At 38.2% G+C, this 16,567-nt stretch overlaps 1 protein-coding gene across 2 annotated transcripts in view; it reads right to left on the bottom strand.

The window, feature by feature from the left end:
- The window catches only part of ERAP2 (endoplasmic reticulum aminopeptidase 2), a 40,470-nt gene that overhangs the window by 8,402 nt on the left and 15,501 nt on the right, over window positions 1–16,567 (bottom strand). For both annotated transcript variants that reach the window (XM_045808352.2, XM_045808353.2), the window contains exons 7-14: window positions 13,862–13,975; window positions 12,883–13,014; window positions 12,545–12,676; window positions 9,708–9,773; window positions 8,273–8,448; window positions 5,999–6,078; window positions 4,798–4,981; window positions 280–436 (exon numbers count right to left, since the gene is read on the bottom strand). In XM_045808352.2, coding sequence (XP_045664308.2) covers window positions 280–436; window positions 4,798–4,981; window positions 5,999–6,078; window positions 8,273–8,448; window positions 9,708–9,773; window positions 12,545–12,676; window positions 12,883–13,014; window positions 13,862–13,975 — 1,041 coding nt within the window. The remainder of the gene's footprint in view (window positions 1–279; window positions 437–4,797; window positions 4,982–5,998; window positions 6,079–8,272; window positions 8,449–9,707; window positions 9,774–12,544; window positions 12,677–12,882; window positions 13,015–13,861; window positions 13,976–16,567) is intronic.

Raw genomic sequence — 16,567 nt, forward strand, 5'->3', positions numbered from 1 at the left:
TTAATTTCCTATCTGAGAGGAGAATATCAATTGACAAAAGATAAAAATCACATTTCGGAGGAATATTTTGCTCATGATCCTGATAGGGTGTTCTTAGGTTGGTGATGACAAGGAATGAGGGATTTCCAACCATTCAGCCCGGTGGTGTTGACCGTGCCATCAGCCAGTTCCCTCGGCTTCTTAAAGATTTATCCCCAGGAGTTCACACAAACAGACCGTCTCACCCATCCTCCAGGCACTCTCTATTTACTTAGTGAATTTTCTGGAAGTGATACAAACCTTGAGGTTTTCTGTGACATCTGAAACATTCCTTCTCTCCATCATATGGTAAAACAATTCTAAGTATTCCAGACCTTTGAGAAGTGCGGGGATGCTTGCTTCATGTTGGAGATAGCGAGTCAGGTCAAGGGCTTTGTCTAAGGTCAACCTTCCTGCACTGAGGGATGAAACAAGTTGTTGGTGGTTTGTACATATCTTATAGTTCTTAATATTTTTAATATTAACACAACTATGATCTAGAGAGCGATGACAGGAGCAGTTCATCATAGCCAGACCACTGGGGTTAAGCCCTACTTCTGCCACTGACTAGCTGTATGATCTTAGGTAAATTATCTAACCTCTCTAGGGCTTGCTTGCATCCTCTGTACATGAAGAAATAGTGGTATCTTCTACTGTTGTAAGGAGTAAATGACTCCCTGTGTGTAGAGTGCTTAGAGTCATTCCTATACACAGTAAGAAATTTATAAGTGAAATATTAGCTAATATTAATATTTACTACAAATAATATCAAGGTTTTCATATATTATGTTGTTCTCTAATTGTTTCATTTGTGGATTTGAATTGTTCCTCCAAGTGAACTTGGAACTTTGAAGACAGGGGCTGTGTCTTTTCTTCTTTTAATGCCCCTCCTAGAGCCTAACAGAGAAGTAGTGGAATTAGATGAGAATTGAACATTTTAAAACTGAACATTTTATTATGAGTGGGAAAAAAAAAAGTACTTCCATCTTTTTTTTAGAATCTATTTAGATGCCAAAGTTACATGCCTTCTCCGTATTTTCTTTTAATGAGAAGAACAAATGACAAAACTATGATTCTTTTTTTTTTTTTTTAAGATTTTATTTATTTATTCGACAGAGATAGAGACAGCCAGCGAGAGAGGGAGCACAAGCAGGGGGAGTGGGAGAGGAAGAAGCAGGCTCACAGCGGAGGAGCCTGATGTGGGGCTCGATCCCAGAACGCCGGGATCACGCCCTGACCCGAAGGCAGATGCTTAACCGCTGTGCCAACCAGGCGCCCCAAAACTATGATTCTGAATAGCAAAACGTTAGGGTCTCTTCTGCAGAGGAAATAAACCATTATATTGTCATTTTTGCAGAGTGGTTCTCACATGTGTTTCTGACAGGACTTGTGTCTGTCTGCACATGGTCTGTAAGCTATCATTGCCAGCAACTGACTCCCAGATTAAGCATAATAGCATGATATGGAAACAGATTCCAGAACAAAGGATGTCTCTATTGAATTTTTCATTAACATAATGTGCTACCTCCTCAGGGCTTTTAAAATGTTCAATTCTCATCTAAATTCTTATCTAAAACTGAAACTAGAAAGGAGTGAAATTAAAAAAAAACCAACTTTTGTTGTGACTTTACTCTTCTTAAACACAATGATACACTGCTTTAAGACAGACTTATGGAAAAATTTCCATAATTTTTGCCTGAAGACAGAGGGCTGACCCATATGCACTATGATTCTATGGTTTGCTGTATTTTTTAAAGTATTAACCTATCAAATGTCACGGTTGCTTCCCACACATGTAAGTGTCGGAATGTACAGTGCAGCTGATACCCTAGGGGACCAGTAGCAGGAAAAACTGGGTAAAATATGCCAGGGTTGTAATTTTTAAAAGAGTGTTGAACACAGAAGTTAACTTTAAATTAAGTTTTTGTGTATGTTTTTCTTATTTGGTCCAGTCTAATTAATTTCTTACTAAAACAAACATCATCATTTACTTTTATACTTAGCTACTTTAAAAAAATTAATCTTAATATTCATTTAAGAGGACTTCTTTTCTTTTTATATAATTATTGTTTAATAAAAATCCAGCTCCTTGCCACCAATCATCACACAAAGTGTTATCTGAATGTTTGTTCAGCTTGAAAACTAAACACACATATAAACTTATACTTCAGCCCAACAGAAAAGAACCCGTATCTTATTAGATCAAACAGAGATTAAACAGAAAAAATAGATTAAAATAGATTAAACAGAAAAATATCTATATCTTATTAGATATAAGTATACAGTTCTATACTTATTAGTATACAGTTTCAGTTAAATGGTACCTTTGTGAAATAAAACTATATTCCTGAGGAGCCCATTTGGGCCTTCTTTTTATGGTGTGGGACTAAAACAGGTTTTCTGTAAGGAAATTAAAGTTGTCGTTTTAATTCTGTTCAACTCAGATGAGATTCAAGTGTTAAATTATATTTAATAAATATGAAAACCCAATTAAAATAAATATCCATTCCTTGGTCAAATTCTGTCTTCAAACCAACTATGATCGCTGATCACTTCTTTTAACTCTTTTTTTTTTTTTTTAAAGATTTTATTTATTTATTTGACAGGGATAGAGACAGCCAGCGAGAGAGGGAACACAAGCAGGGGGAGTGGGAGAGGAAGAAGCAGGCTCATAGCGGAGGAGCCTGATGTGGGGCTCGATCCCATAACGCCGGGATCACACCCTGAGCCGAAGGCAGACGCTTAACCGCTGTGCCACCCAGGCGCCCCTCTTTTAACTCTTAAATAGATATTTTATAAAGCAGGGAAGGATGAGATAAATATTACTAAGGGAGAGTAGCAAATAAAAATATTTAGATCTAGGATGAGAGTTTTAAATTGTTTCCTTATTGAATTAGTTTTATGATGAAATTAATATAAACAAATTATGAAACAGTTGGAAATCAGAGAGGGGAGGAAACAAGTCTCATCTTTTCAGTACCCGACACATTCACTAATAGCACTTTGGAATATTTCCTCCTCTTTTTTCCCCCCACTTTTAGCTAATACTTTTTTCTATATAGTTGCAAACATAATAATACACAAACTCACATTCTGCTTTTTTTCCAACTTCACATTATTTGAAATACATTTCTATGCTGCCGCTCCATCTTCCTCCTCAAAACATGACCTTTTAAACAATTTATATTAGATAATACTAATAATACTAACGGTTAACATTTATTGAACAGATACTGTGCTTAGTGCTTTATTGGCATTATCTTATGCAATCCCCGAAACAACCCTTGATATTAGATATTATTATTTAAAGCTGGAATTTTAAAGACTAGAAAATTTAGGCTTGAAATGTTTAGACAATTTGCCCAAGGTCAAACAAGTGTTGAAGAAGGAATACTTGAACTCATCTACTTTAAGCCAATTTGTACTCTTAATTAACTTCATTACCCTGTCCATCTAGTGAAGAAATTTTATTGGTTTCCACTGTTTTATTAATAACTGTAGGGTTCCTTCAGCTAAATTTAGACAACCCATAAATTTATTGGCCAGAAAGAGCAAAAAAGACTTTGCAACTACCTGAAAGATTGGCTTTCATTTGCTCAATTGTCAATATTCTTCAGTGTTCCTATTCTTACTCTCTTAATCTGTCTTCTCTGCAATCTACTCAGAGTTTCTCCTTTGAGCAGACAGACCTCCTTCAAGGAACCATGGCCTACTTCTCAGCTAATCTATCATGAATCCATCCACTCAGATGTGTGATGGCCGCATCCTGGCCAATCCTGGCTTCCAATATGCTCTGCTACCAACGTTCCTGAGAGGCATGGGGCTAAGGATTAAGCTCTCAATCTCCCCTTTTCTCCTAACCAGAGAATTCTGTTGTTGTACGGAGAAGCTTCTCCTGAGAGGTGTCCTGCTGGTTACTCACTCAATTTGACCTAGATAAACATGTGAAAGGAAATAATATGTCACACTGAATAAAATGAGCATAGTAATTCTCAGAATAGGAAAAGCTTACAATGCACAATATTCCACCTGATCTCCATTTTTTTCCCTTCTGGTGATCTTGTGACCTGATTTATTCTACATAAGATTCTGCTGATGATAAATGAGAAAAGAAAGACAATGCTTGTCTTTCCAGGAAAGTCTAGGAAGGAATAAACATAAGAAATCAATTCCTCCTTCATTTCCCTTTCAATTTCATATTGATTTCTTCAGTGTGAGCAAAGTAACAAATGGATTGTGCACTAGGTTTAACATTTAAAATCATAAAGGTTAAGACTATATTATACTTTTTGTTCAACGGATTACATAAGTATTTGGTGAAACAGCAAGCTATACACCTAAATTGTAAATCTGGAGTCAAAAGCTTAAATGCCTAGAGGGTTCACCCTAAGTGAGTGAAGATGGCCACTCAGGTACCGTTTGGGACTTTGGTGCATGGGACAGTGAAGGCCTGGCTTCAAGAAGGATCTGCCCGCTGCACACTCCTCTATGTGGGAATGAAGGTCCACAGTTGCCACATCCTCTCACTTTCAAAAGAGGCTCTAGAAGTCAGGATTTGTTTATAAATTTCCCCACATTTTAAAATGTCAGATTACATGTTTAAATACTATGTGGGTCAAAACACCGTATCAGTAGATAGGCTTTGGCCTAGTGGTCAGTGTTTGACTTCATTCAGACCCATCTCATGCGAATGACCAACACTGAATGTTTGATTTTGAAATCTAGCACAGCTGGTTATGAATGTTATTTCCTGTGAAATCAGATGAAATTTTGCCTTACCTTACTAGCTGAAATGCATCATGAATCAGACCTACTCTGTCCTTAGGTCTGAGAAGTGTGTGGTTCTGATTCAGCTGTGTAATAAGTTGGTCCCATCCGTGCCCCTCGTAGTGAACAATGTAGTAGCCATTTGAGTCCACATTGAATTTTACCCAACTGATCTTTTCAGATAATTCCAGAGTATCTAGGAGGAGGAAATTGGCATAGCAGATTTTTATCAACGTACATACCAGGAACATCTCCAAAACTGTTAGTTCTCGTGCTTTTACTAAATAATCAGTGGGAAGACAAAGTTTTGGAAGAATCATTATGATATTCCTTTTCACAGACTACTGAATGGGTTTTTTTGTGAATTATGGTCTTATGAAATTAATAAATAGGTTAATTCATAGGAAAAAGACTGCTAAATTTGTTCTCAAAAGCAGTCTCTGCAGGTCTGAGAGGCCCAGTTAACCAGATGGTAAGCATGATTGGAATTTGACTTGATTTATTTGCGGCCTTGTCTCAGGGTTTAGTTACTGGTCACTGAAATATGTATATGTAAATAGGTGATCCATTTGTCTAGTCCTCATTTTGGATGAAATAAGGATTACAGGTTGAACATGACATTATGATGGAAATCCTCTCACATTTCAGTGAGGTGTTCAAAAGAGAAATTAGAATTATGTTATGTATTTTTAATATGACAGACATTATACTATGTGGTAAAAATAACATTATCATATTCTCTCAATAGTTCTGTGAGACCTAGTCCCCATTTAAAATAAGATGAGAAAACTGAAGTTCAGGAGGAGTGAAGAAATTTTCTTAGGGTCACACATCTAATAGGTGACAGAGGGAGGAGTTGAATCCAGGGCCAATTTATTCCAAAGTGCATGCTCTTTTCTAATACATATTTTTGCCTTGTGGCATAAGCACTGGGTTAGTGGTTTCTAAGTGATATAAGATAGAAAGCCACCATTTTCTGATTAAATGCAAACCTATCTCTAAATGCTAAAAGCACAAGAAAACTTCCACTGAATAGAAAATTCAAACTTTCCAACTAAAGCGTTCTTTTAGTAACTAATAAACGGAGAAATAAGAACTTCCCTGAACATAAATCTTTTATTATGAGATTTACTTATAGTACCTTTCCTCCAAATAGTCCAGAACATGTTTAATTTCAGAACTGAAACACCTGTTTGGCTAAGGAGTTTATTACCTGTCCTTGATTTTAGAACGTGTCTATGAACCACATTAGAAGCACTCATGGAGTAGGTCAATGGAATGTGCCAGAGGTACCTATGTCAGAAAATAGAGAGAGTTACAGACTAAATGAATGGCCATTTTAATGTTCACATTGTCAGACTCAGGCTGTAAAAGGCACCTAATGGTCCATCTTTCACACCATCAGTGGCCTTATAAATTTTATAGGCTAAGACATGCAGATCCTTGAGTATGCAAAAATTCTTCCATATGGTTATAAAGGTGCTGGCAATATATACCTAGTTGAACTCTGTCACAATTACCTGTGCCATTCCTGTCCAAATCTCTTATCACAAGTTCTGCTGACTGTTTCCTTCTAAGCAAGAGAAAAAAAAAAAAAACAACAAACCCCAATCTGCCTTTCATACTTCCAAAAACTCTGGCAACCTGATATTAATTCAAATAACCAAAGACAACTTCAAGAAAAGCCTCAAAATATAAAGATCTGACCTCAGTATGATTTCCACTTACCTTTTGTTCAACAAAGCTACCCACACCGACCCCTGCGACTGGTAAGTAACTGTAAGGGGTCAGCAATGCCACAATCTAAGATCTGCTGATCAGCCACATCCAGGGAGCAGAAAAGCAAATGGATTGGAGGAAAAGACCAATTTCAATGGTACTTTGGTTACTTATCAATGATCCTACTATGGTAAATAACAGAAACCGGCTGGTGTTTTTTTGACTTGCGAACAGGTTCTAGAATTCATTTTCTCTATCACATCAAGCCATATTAGCTGTAGTAATCTTGCTCATGTAAAATCATACGCTTGAAAATACCGACGGGTATAAAACAGAAAGAGGAATAATTGAGGATGCACCTGTTAGTCTTCAGAAAAATATAAAACAATGAAAGAAACAGCATACACAGACTTTAGTAAAGGGTCAGGAGGGATAATCTACCTGCTAACCCATAAAGTATCGATAATTATCGATAATTAACAAAGCAATTGAAAAAGTCATACAAAAAGGGAAAAATGGACACGTAGATATTGCCAAGATTTAACAGAATGATCTGGATTGATCTTGACTCCAGAAGGAAAGGAAATTTTTTCCAGGTAAACATAGCTGGGAATGAAAAAGATGGACAGTAGCATTTCACGAGTTTGGATAGGCATGAATTGGAGAGTAATAATTTTATAAGAGTCATCGAAATACTGCCTCGGAGGAAAACTGCAGATCACTGTAGTAGATATTTGTAATCCTGGCCCATCCACACCATTGAACTCCCTCGTGACATTTTGATTAGTCACAGAAGTGTGAATCCTGCCTTCCCAATAATGAATCAGCCATTAAGTTTTCCAGGCTCTGTTGTCAAGATATAAATTGTTTAAGCTTTCTGAGGTTCAGACTTCAGAAGGACATACAGAAAAATGAAATGATGTGTACATGGAGAAGAGGCATAAAGGTTGCTGTTCAACTGGAAATAGGCAACTGGCCACATAGAAAAGAAAAACAGTATATTTTCTGTGTTAAAGACCTTGAATTTGATTCTGATTCTCATAAAAATTCTAGAATTGTGATTAGACAGATACACCCCTAGAAAAATAAATAATAATCATAAGAACCAGTACAAGTTCACTTGTATTATTTCATTTAAAATTGACCTCATTCATCTTATGGATAAAACTAATAGATCCGAGAAATGTGGACAGTGTTGTGTTTCTTGATTTTAGTAAAGCCTTGAACATGCCTTCTTAGCATAGGTTGGTGAACGAGATGGTGATGCAGTTCACTGGATTTACTTTCATTATTACCAAGACACACCACATGTCTTAAGACATCCCATTTATAGTCAGTTACTGAAAAACAAAAGGCCACAGGAGGTTTAATTCACAGGATTCACAGGAATGTAATTCAATGATATATTTTCTCCGCTGATTAGATGTATAGCTGTCATAACACTTTCTAGGTATGGGCTAGTCACACAACTTACGAGGCCCCAGAAGTCTAGGATGGAAAAGAGTAGGACATATTTTAACAGAAAGATAGCTGACCGCCCCCTGCATCAGAACTGAGCGGCTGCTATGGAATTACTGAGAACACAGCTTGCAACAACACAGTCTGGGCGGCTCCAAGCTCTCTAGTCTGTGGTCAAGGCTAGTTCGGGCCTCTGATTGCTGCGCAGAAAGAGCATCCACCACGTGGCTGGAGAAACGGAAAGAAAGCTAATGACACAAGGAGCAAGCTGAGATGAAGTGACCCAGGCGAACAGAAGCAAAGCAGCCACCTTTCCTGCAGGGCCCTCCATTCAGGGTCCTCTTTGAAAACCCCGCTCAGGAAGCGCTCCTGCTGCAGCCTGAGCGAACGCCCTTCTCGCGTGATCACCACCAGGGGAATTCCTTTCTGCACAGTCCATGTCGTCATCATCTCCTTGACCTCCACGTTTTCCCCCAGGAAGGTGAGCTGGAATGACAAGTGACTTTGGTGACTCGAGACAGAGGGGAGAAACCAAGATCAGAAATGCATATCTCGTTGGATGCCAGAAACAAGGCTTGAGGAGGAAGAGGGGAGGCCTCAGGCTGTCCTCTCAGGGCTAGAACTGGAGCGGGGCTACCCCAGCGCTGCTCTCTGCAAGTTAACTGAAGGAGGGGAGGATGTGGCAGCTAGAGGGTTAACATGTGCTGGCAGAGTCCCAGAGGACAGCCTTGCTTGAGACTGGAGCCTCCCTCCTGCTCCATTCCAAACCAAAAAAACAGGGGCGGGGGGGGGGGGGGGGAGCCCACTTCTCCATTTTAAGAACTGTGGAGTGGAGGTGTTTAGGAGAGAAATGTCTATCTTTAGGGGAGGTTTAAATATTCCAAAAGAACTATATTACATCAATTGATGTCTATCGAATGGAAAACAAAACCTCTAGCTTCCTAGCTTCTATTATGGATTTCTGATCACTGGATTATGCTGAATCTTCCCTTAAAAACTACAATTTATGGGATTACTGTGACTCTTTTTAAAAACAGTTCCCCTTTTCTTTCATGGTGACTTTTCTTTCTTCTCTACTAAAGTGTTCCACTAACTTCCCAGAAGTAAACAAAAAGACGGGGTCTCAAGAAAACCATTCACTATATTTCCAAACCTAGCGTATTTGGTTTGGCATGTTCCTGAGCCTGGAGGAGGCCAGTGCAGAACACTAACCACACAGAGGAATTCTGAGCTGAGGTATTTTTAGCTAGCAGTGGGGTTGTGGGAAAGCTGAATTATAACAACAAAAATATAGTAGTAACAGCATCATCCCCCTAAATGGCCTGAACATTCCTTTTTCAGTCAACTTTGATTCAAGGAAAATTGTGGAGTCTCTCTTCCTTTCCAGTTATTTAAAGGGACAGATGATGGGGCTCCTGGGTGGCTCAGTAAGTTAAATGTCCAACTCTTGGTTTCAGCTCAGGTCATGATCTCACGGGTCAGGGTATCAGGGTATCGGATGGAGCCCCATGTCAGGCTCCCCATTCACTGGGGAATCACCTTCACCTGCTTGAAGATTCTCTCCCTCTGACCCTCCCCCCACTCTAGCTCTCTCCCTCTCTCTCTCTCCCTCTCAAATAAATAAATAAATAAATACTAAAAAAAATAAAATAAAAATAAAGGGACAGTTGGGCTAGTCTACACAGCCACTTCAGGTCATGTGATGCCCCAGGCCTCTTCTACTCTGTAAGTTTCTTTATACTTACTGTATTGGTTGTCATCTTGGAATCAGAATAACAAAATTCACCAGATGTAAAATCACCTAGACAACTCTGTAAAACAAGAATGGAAGAACACCACCATTTGGGTACTGATTGTTGGATGAATATGCATATTAGACATGAATGCAGACATTTAATAGCATACCTCTATGAAAATTTAATTGATCCAGACATGGTATGGAGCATAGCAATTCATGAAAATGGGGGGGGGGGGGACATCTTTGCAGTGACCATAGGAAATCCACAAAAGTTACTTACTTACGTAAAACAAAAAGTAATTTTTGTGGATTTCCTATGGTCACTGCAAAGATGCCTTTTTTTGTCTTTTTTTTCATTTTCATGAATTGTTATGTTCCTTACCATGTCTATCTGGATCAATTAAATTTATATATATATGTATATATATATGTATGTATGTGTATATACATATATATATTTCAAGTTTTCTAAAGAAGTACAGTGTAGTAGAATACCTGGTTTAAAAATTAATTAGTTTGTTGAATTTTTCTTTCGTTTCTTCTCTTTCCCCTGGGAAAGGTCCTACTTTATTTTTTTGTGGTGCGTGCTACTCATGCCCCTGTTTAGCATCTAGGCAACTGTGTCTGGTACTAACCTTCTCCTACCACACCACAAATCTCTTGGCCGGGGAGGGGGAATGCCTTTGCTTACCTGGGCATTCCCAATGACTACCACAGTAGCATATAAAGAGAATAATGAATTTTGAATTCAGAATTAAAATGAGACTTAAGAAAATCAACAACTTGTCAATCAATCCTTAAGTAACTAAGACTTAATGCTTAACGGGAGCTGTAAATGGAAAAATAACACACACTCTCTCTAAGGCTCTCAAATGCTTTTAAATGATTTTATGAAAAATAACAACAAAGAATTCCTCTAATTCCCAAGTTGCTATCGACATGTATTAGAAATGATGTTACGTGGCACAATGCTGAGTAAGATATTTACAGGAATTTATCATTTTTATACCACAGTTTCATTTGGCATCAGAAAGTGGTCAGCTAGAACTGAGGACCTTCAGGGGAAGGTTAGGTGGGAGACTTTCCTGATAACTAGGAAGAAACTGTGATGTAATTAAGAAAATGAATACTGAACTCGAAGTCAGAAGATAGATCTCAAGTACTGACTCCATCATTGCATGGTGTATATATAACCCTGCGCCAATCTCTCCCTCAGTATTACTTTTCCCACCTATAAAATTGGGGCAAGAATGCCTGCCTTGCCTTCTTGAGATGGCTCATAAGCGTGACAAAAATTAACATAGGAATATTCACTGTTGGCCTAAAAGAGTCCTGTAATTGTTGGCCAAATTTCTCCTTTAATATCCCTGATACCCACTCTGCACACCAAAGACAGATTATTCCTTGTTGAAGAAAGGTAAGGTTGATGTCTACACACACACACACACACACACACACACGCACACACACACACACACAAAGCAAAGGAAAGGGAGAAAGTGAGGGATGGGAGAGAAAAGCAATGTAAAGCTTGTTGAGAAGTTTAGGAGGAACCTGGAGAGAGAGCATCTAAATTGTCAGGAGGTGATGGATATCGATGAAGAGCATGTATATAGGTTGTATTAAGGACTGTGTATTTTCGTCCCTTTTATGGTTTTCAAGAAACCAGAGTGCAAGATTTGAGCTACGTTGAAAAAAATGTTTAATGACTTGATTTTGTTTCTTTGACCATAAAATCATACATAAATTATTAGACCATGAGGGTCCAGACTTTACAAGGGCATAAAAAAATCAAGTGAGATAATGCATTTGAAATATCTTTTTAAACAATTAAGTGCTGTGTAAATATTGAACAATATTAGCACTGTCCCCAGGCCATAAATGTTTATAAAGAAGAGAGGACCTCTTCTGTTTACAATGGCCTAGGGTTTGTCTACCTGTATGCATAAGCCCTGCCAGTCCACTATGTCTATGAAAGAGTATTTTACTCACAGTTGAAAATTTAAGAATATTTTAATAATTATTAGAATCATCTGAGTTGACTGCATGTTTTCTTTGTTTTACCTAGTATCCTACATGAATCCCAATGATGAAGAGACCAAGAGTTCCTTAATTAACAATTAACTGTTTATTAATCACAGTGCTAGGTGTTGTGACATTTAAAAATAATATTAATATTATTAAACCATTATAAGCTATTACAAGAGAATGTCAGTATGTGGAACAGATTCATAAACTCACTTCTGGGTATTGAGCAGAAAGGCAAACCATTGAGGAGTGGAGCAGTCTCTAAGAAGGAGTAAAACCTCAGCTAGAAATCAAAAGATAGATGGCATTTGAGTTGTTGGCAAGAAGAAAGTGCACTTCAGGTAGAAAGGGCACTCACAACAAAGACATGATGACACAAGAATTGAGCAGGATTTCTTCCTATGAGGGAGAAGATGTGTCTCTCACAATGGAGAATACATGCTGGACAATAAGGTTGAGAAAGTAGAGTTTCACCTTAAACTTTGGGCAGAGAAGATTAGATATTCATGGCAGGAATCCTCAAAGTCATTAAAGATTTTGGAAAATGGGGAGATAAAAGTATCAGGTTAACCATAGAAGGGAGCCAAAGAGTTGGAGACCAGATACCAAAGGCCTGGGACTATTCCCGTGCGGGCGGCATCCTGGCTTAGTGGGTGCAGAGGAAAAAGGAACGTGCTGCCTTCTATGGACGCTGGCAACGTAGAAAATGCAATAGATACTGGTTGACTGACAGTACAACTATTTATCCATCTTCACAATTAGCCTGTTACATTTTACGCTTAACAACAGTCTACTGTTACCCAATATATGACTTACATTTGACAGACTACTCCACAAATCATCATTTTTAGCATTTCCATAACTGAACGTCTTTAAGTAGTGAATAATTCCTTTGCGGAATTTCTCCTCATTCAGAAAATCCTTGAGCATATTCAAAATACAAGCTCCCTTAAAAAAAAGAAAGAAAGAAAGAATGAAAGAAAGAAAGAAAGACAACAAAGAAGAAGATAAAGAAAAAGGGAGTATGATTTGTTTTTAAAGGAAGCTTAAAGTTTATGGAACACGAGTAATGTCTGAAAAATGAACATCAAATACAACAAAAGTATAACAAGTGGCGGTAACCTGCAACCAGTAAGTTCAACAGCATTTACTACCTTGTTATAGGAAACTGCATCAAACATTTCCTCTATCTGAGTAGGAGTTTCTGCTCGATTGGAGATAGGACGGGATGAATTTAATGAATCTTTTTTAATTACTGCAAAACACACGTCCAAAAAAACATCATCCTAAAGAGGGAAGAAAATTTTTTTCACTTTCAATTTGACACTTTCAAAGCAACAGAGAACGTGGTAGGCTTAGGAAGGCGTTTGTAGAAGGAGTCAATCAGTATTTCTTACAATTGATTTTAAGTTTCTTTCCCCTTATATAGTCCCCTTCCACCAATTCTCTATTTCATAAAGGTACAAATCCAACATTCCTTCAGACACCGTTTGAATGTTTACCATGTACCAAGCCCTTGGATACAGAAATAAAATGGTTCCCATTTAGTGAACGCTTGCTATGTGCCAGGACCTTACATCCATCATCGGTGATCCTTTCACCACCCTGCAAAGTAGATTCAGTACGTGCACTTTACAAGGGAGAACTGACACAGCTTTGGGATTACACTATGGAGTCAACACATAGCAAATACGAAGACACTGACTCTGGATCCATGTCTGCCTGTACCATAGTACAGTACCAAATGCCCACCCCAGAGAGCTAAGTGACCATTACAAACCACCTTGATATGTAGTGTTTAGATTCTATGCCTAAAGAAACAGATATGTTTGAAAAAAATCTTTTCATACGTTTTGGGGAAGTGAATAGGCCTTTTGAAAATTCTAAAGGAGTGTGCCCCAATTATGCTTAATTTTCGGGTTACATGCCAAGAACTCTCCACAGGGTCTTTAGCCATGGGCACCATCTTGCTCTATATCATTGTATGTGGACAATGATTTTCTTTCCTATCATCTCACATACACAGCTGTATATTTGTGCTATTTGAGCTCTCTGTGCATAGATTTTGGGGTGAGATATTTATGTTATGGGCTGATTGTATACGTGGTATGACATACAAAATTGTTAACTTACAGACTTTAGCTCTGGATATGTGGCATTAACAGAAATGAGTTCCATGTATGTTGCAAAACCTTCGTTGAGCCAAATATCATTCCACCATTCCATTGTAACCAGGTTGCCAAACCACTAGGAGGCAAAGACTCAATGTTATTAGAAATTAAGCAAATTTTGGGGTGCCTGGGTGGCTCAGTTGGTTGAGCATGGGACTCGTGATTGCAGTTCAGGTCGTGATCTCAGAGTTGTGAGATGGAGCCCCGAGTCTATCTCTGCGCTCAACGAGGAGTCTGTTTGAGGTTTTCTCTCTCCCTCTCCCTCTCCCTCTGCCCCTCCCCTTGGCTTGTGCACAGGCTCTCTCTCAAATAAATAAATAAATCTTTAAAAAAAGAAATTAAACAAATATAAAAAAATATCGACAATAGCAAAAAATACCATGGATGCTAACTTCCTTCTTTCAGTGGTTAAGGTCTTTCCTCTCTCCGTTACTCTTTTTTCTCCGTACAACTTCCTTCTACTGATTTCTTTTCCTTCTCTTCTCACATTTTTGCTTCTTGTTTCACTTTTCTTTTGTGTCCTTGTTGTCCCCAACTCTTCAATTTCCATTTTATCCTTCCAACATTTCCTAACTATTAGATTTAATATTAAGGAAGAAAATAAAACCTTTTGTGGGGTAAGTACAATCTCACCTCATCCTTGATTTATGGTGATGGTTTTAGGAGAAATATAAGCCAAAATATCTTTGGTGAAGTCACTTTTTTATATTAAGTAGCAGGTACTTAGGAGAATCCTAAGAATTCTTTTACGACTCTCAGATTGCTACATAGTATTACTGATGAGGGAATTTAGTTGTTAACTTTGCGGAATTAATCTTCCTTCCAGAATTAATCTAGACACTAAAGTGAATAAAGTTCTGAGATTTTTAAATATATATAAATGAAATTAACAGGATGCCAAAAGGAAATCTAAATAGTAATTTACCTTTGACCTATATTTGATCTTTAACACTGGTTTTAAGTATTACTACTTTTTCATGTACTTTTGTATTTTATTTGGCCTATGTGTCCAGTACTATCCACCTAGTTTATCTGTTTCAGGATTGCAATCTCCAGAGGGATGGGAAATTAAAGAAAAAGATTCTAAGACTCAGAAGAGACTTCTTATAGTTATAGCTAGATATGTAGCTTCTAGAAACTGTTTAAACTCTATTTCTTTTCTGACAACCCTCAGATCATTTTACAAGAGGGCACCAATCTTCCTGAGGGCATCTGTGAAAAGGGATGGGAGATGTTTCCTTAATTTGAGAAGTGATGAATATGAAAAATATAAGTTGAGCTAATTCTGGTAACTTCACCAGTTAGGAATAGTGGTTTATTCATTCACTCAATAAATATCTATTGAGAACCTACTACATTACTGGCAACATGCCATATGTTAGAAATATAAAGATGTATATAATACAGCCTCTGCCCCAATACAAACGATGGAGGGCCACTGGTAGACAGATAAATGCATTAAAGCATTATGGTGCTATGATCAATGCCTGTACAAGGGATACTGAGGCTTCCAGAAGTTAAAAATAAATTCTTCTGGGAGCGTGCGTAAGTTAGTTACGGAATGATTCATTTCCTGAGTCTTGCAAGGGGTCCTCAGCTATGTTGGGACTAGCGCGTGCTCTAGGCAGATTAAGTAGCAGGAGCAAAAGCACAGAGAAGCAACACAACCTGGCAGTTTGGAAATGGCGGATAGTCTAGGATGGCTAAAGTTTACGGCGTTGGTAAGAATGAGGTTGCAGAGATGCAGAAGAGCTCATCTTGGGCGCCTGGTATGCCATGCTTGGACCCCTGACCCACTCAGTTGGCATTGGCAGTCTTTGTCAGAGTGAATGGTTGTATGCAGATCAACGGGGGAGGCAAAACAGTCAAGATGAAAATTCCACTGCTGCTGCTTCAGCCCTAGGCTTTGCATCTCCATGAAAGAGAAGCTGTAAGAAGAAGGGCCAGAGGGACCTCAGAGGTCGAGTTCTCCAACTATTTCTCTATGAACCCCCAGATTTAGTCAAGGGCTTTACCGCTACCGGTGACTAATGATCAAAAGCCCTAAGATGGGCCAGTGGGGAGATTCTAAACCAGAGGAAGTCACAGGATGTTCTTCGAGTACAGGGCTGAGTATGGTTCCTATGTAATTGGGTACTTATTTCACTGCTTAAATAAAATCCAACTTATTATTATAATAATGATAAAGGATAAAGTTAAAAATTAAAAATCAGGTGTTACTAGCTTCTAGTAAATACAATGAAACTTGTCTACATGGTGAGAGAGAATTTCTGGGGCCCTTAATAATTCACTGTGTTACTAGGGATTTTCAGAAATGAAATAGAATGGAAATAGGGTCTGCTCTCTATGGAGTTAGTTTTACAGTTCCGTACTTGCATCTAGTACAGTGTTGATAGATGGGCCTTGGAAATCTTAGCCTGCAAGAAATGATAGCAGTAGCAGAGATCATTGCTGTCATCATTAATAACTCACACTTACTGAACGTGACAGGCACAGACACTTACCTGTAATTCTTCACAGCAGTTTCAAGAAGGAGGAACTATTATTAATTTAATTTTATAGAAGAAGACACTGAAGTTTAGAGAGTTAGGTAATGTGTCTAGGGTCAGCAGCCCATGAGTACTTGGACTTGAAGTATTCCCTCGCTATGGCCATATAATGACATGTT

This window comes from Ursus americanus, chromosome 5 (genome assembly GCF_024610735.1).
Source record: "Ursus americanus isolate L20-20 chromosome 5, mUrsAme1.1.p, whole genome shotgun sequence".
In the NCBI taxonomy this organism is placed as follows: domain Eukaryota; kingdom Metazoa; phylum Chordata; class Mammalia; order Carnivora; family Ursidae; genus Ursus; species Ursus americanus.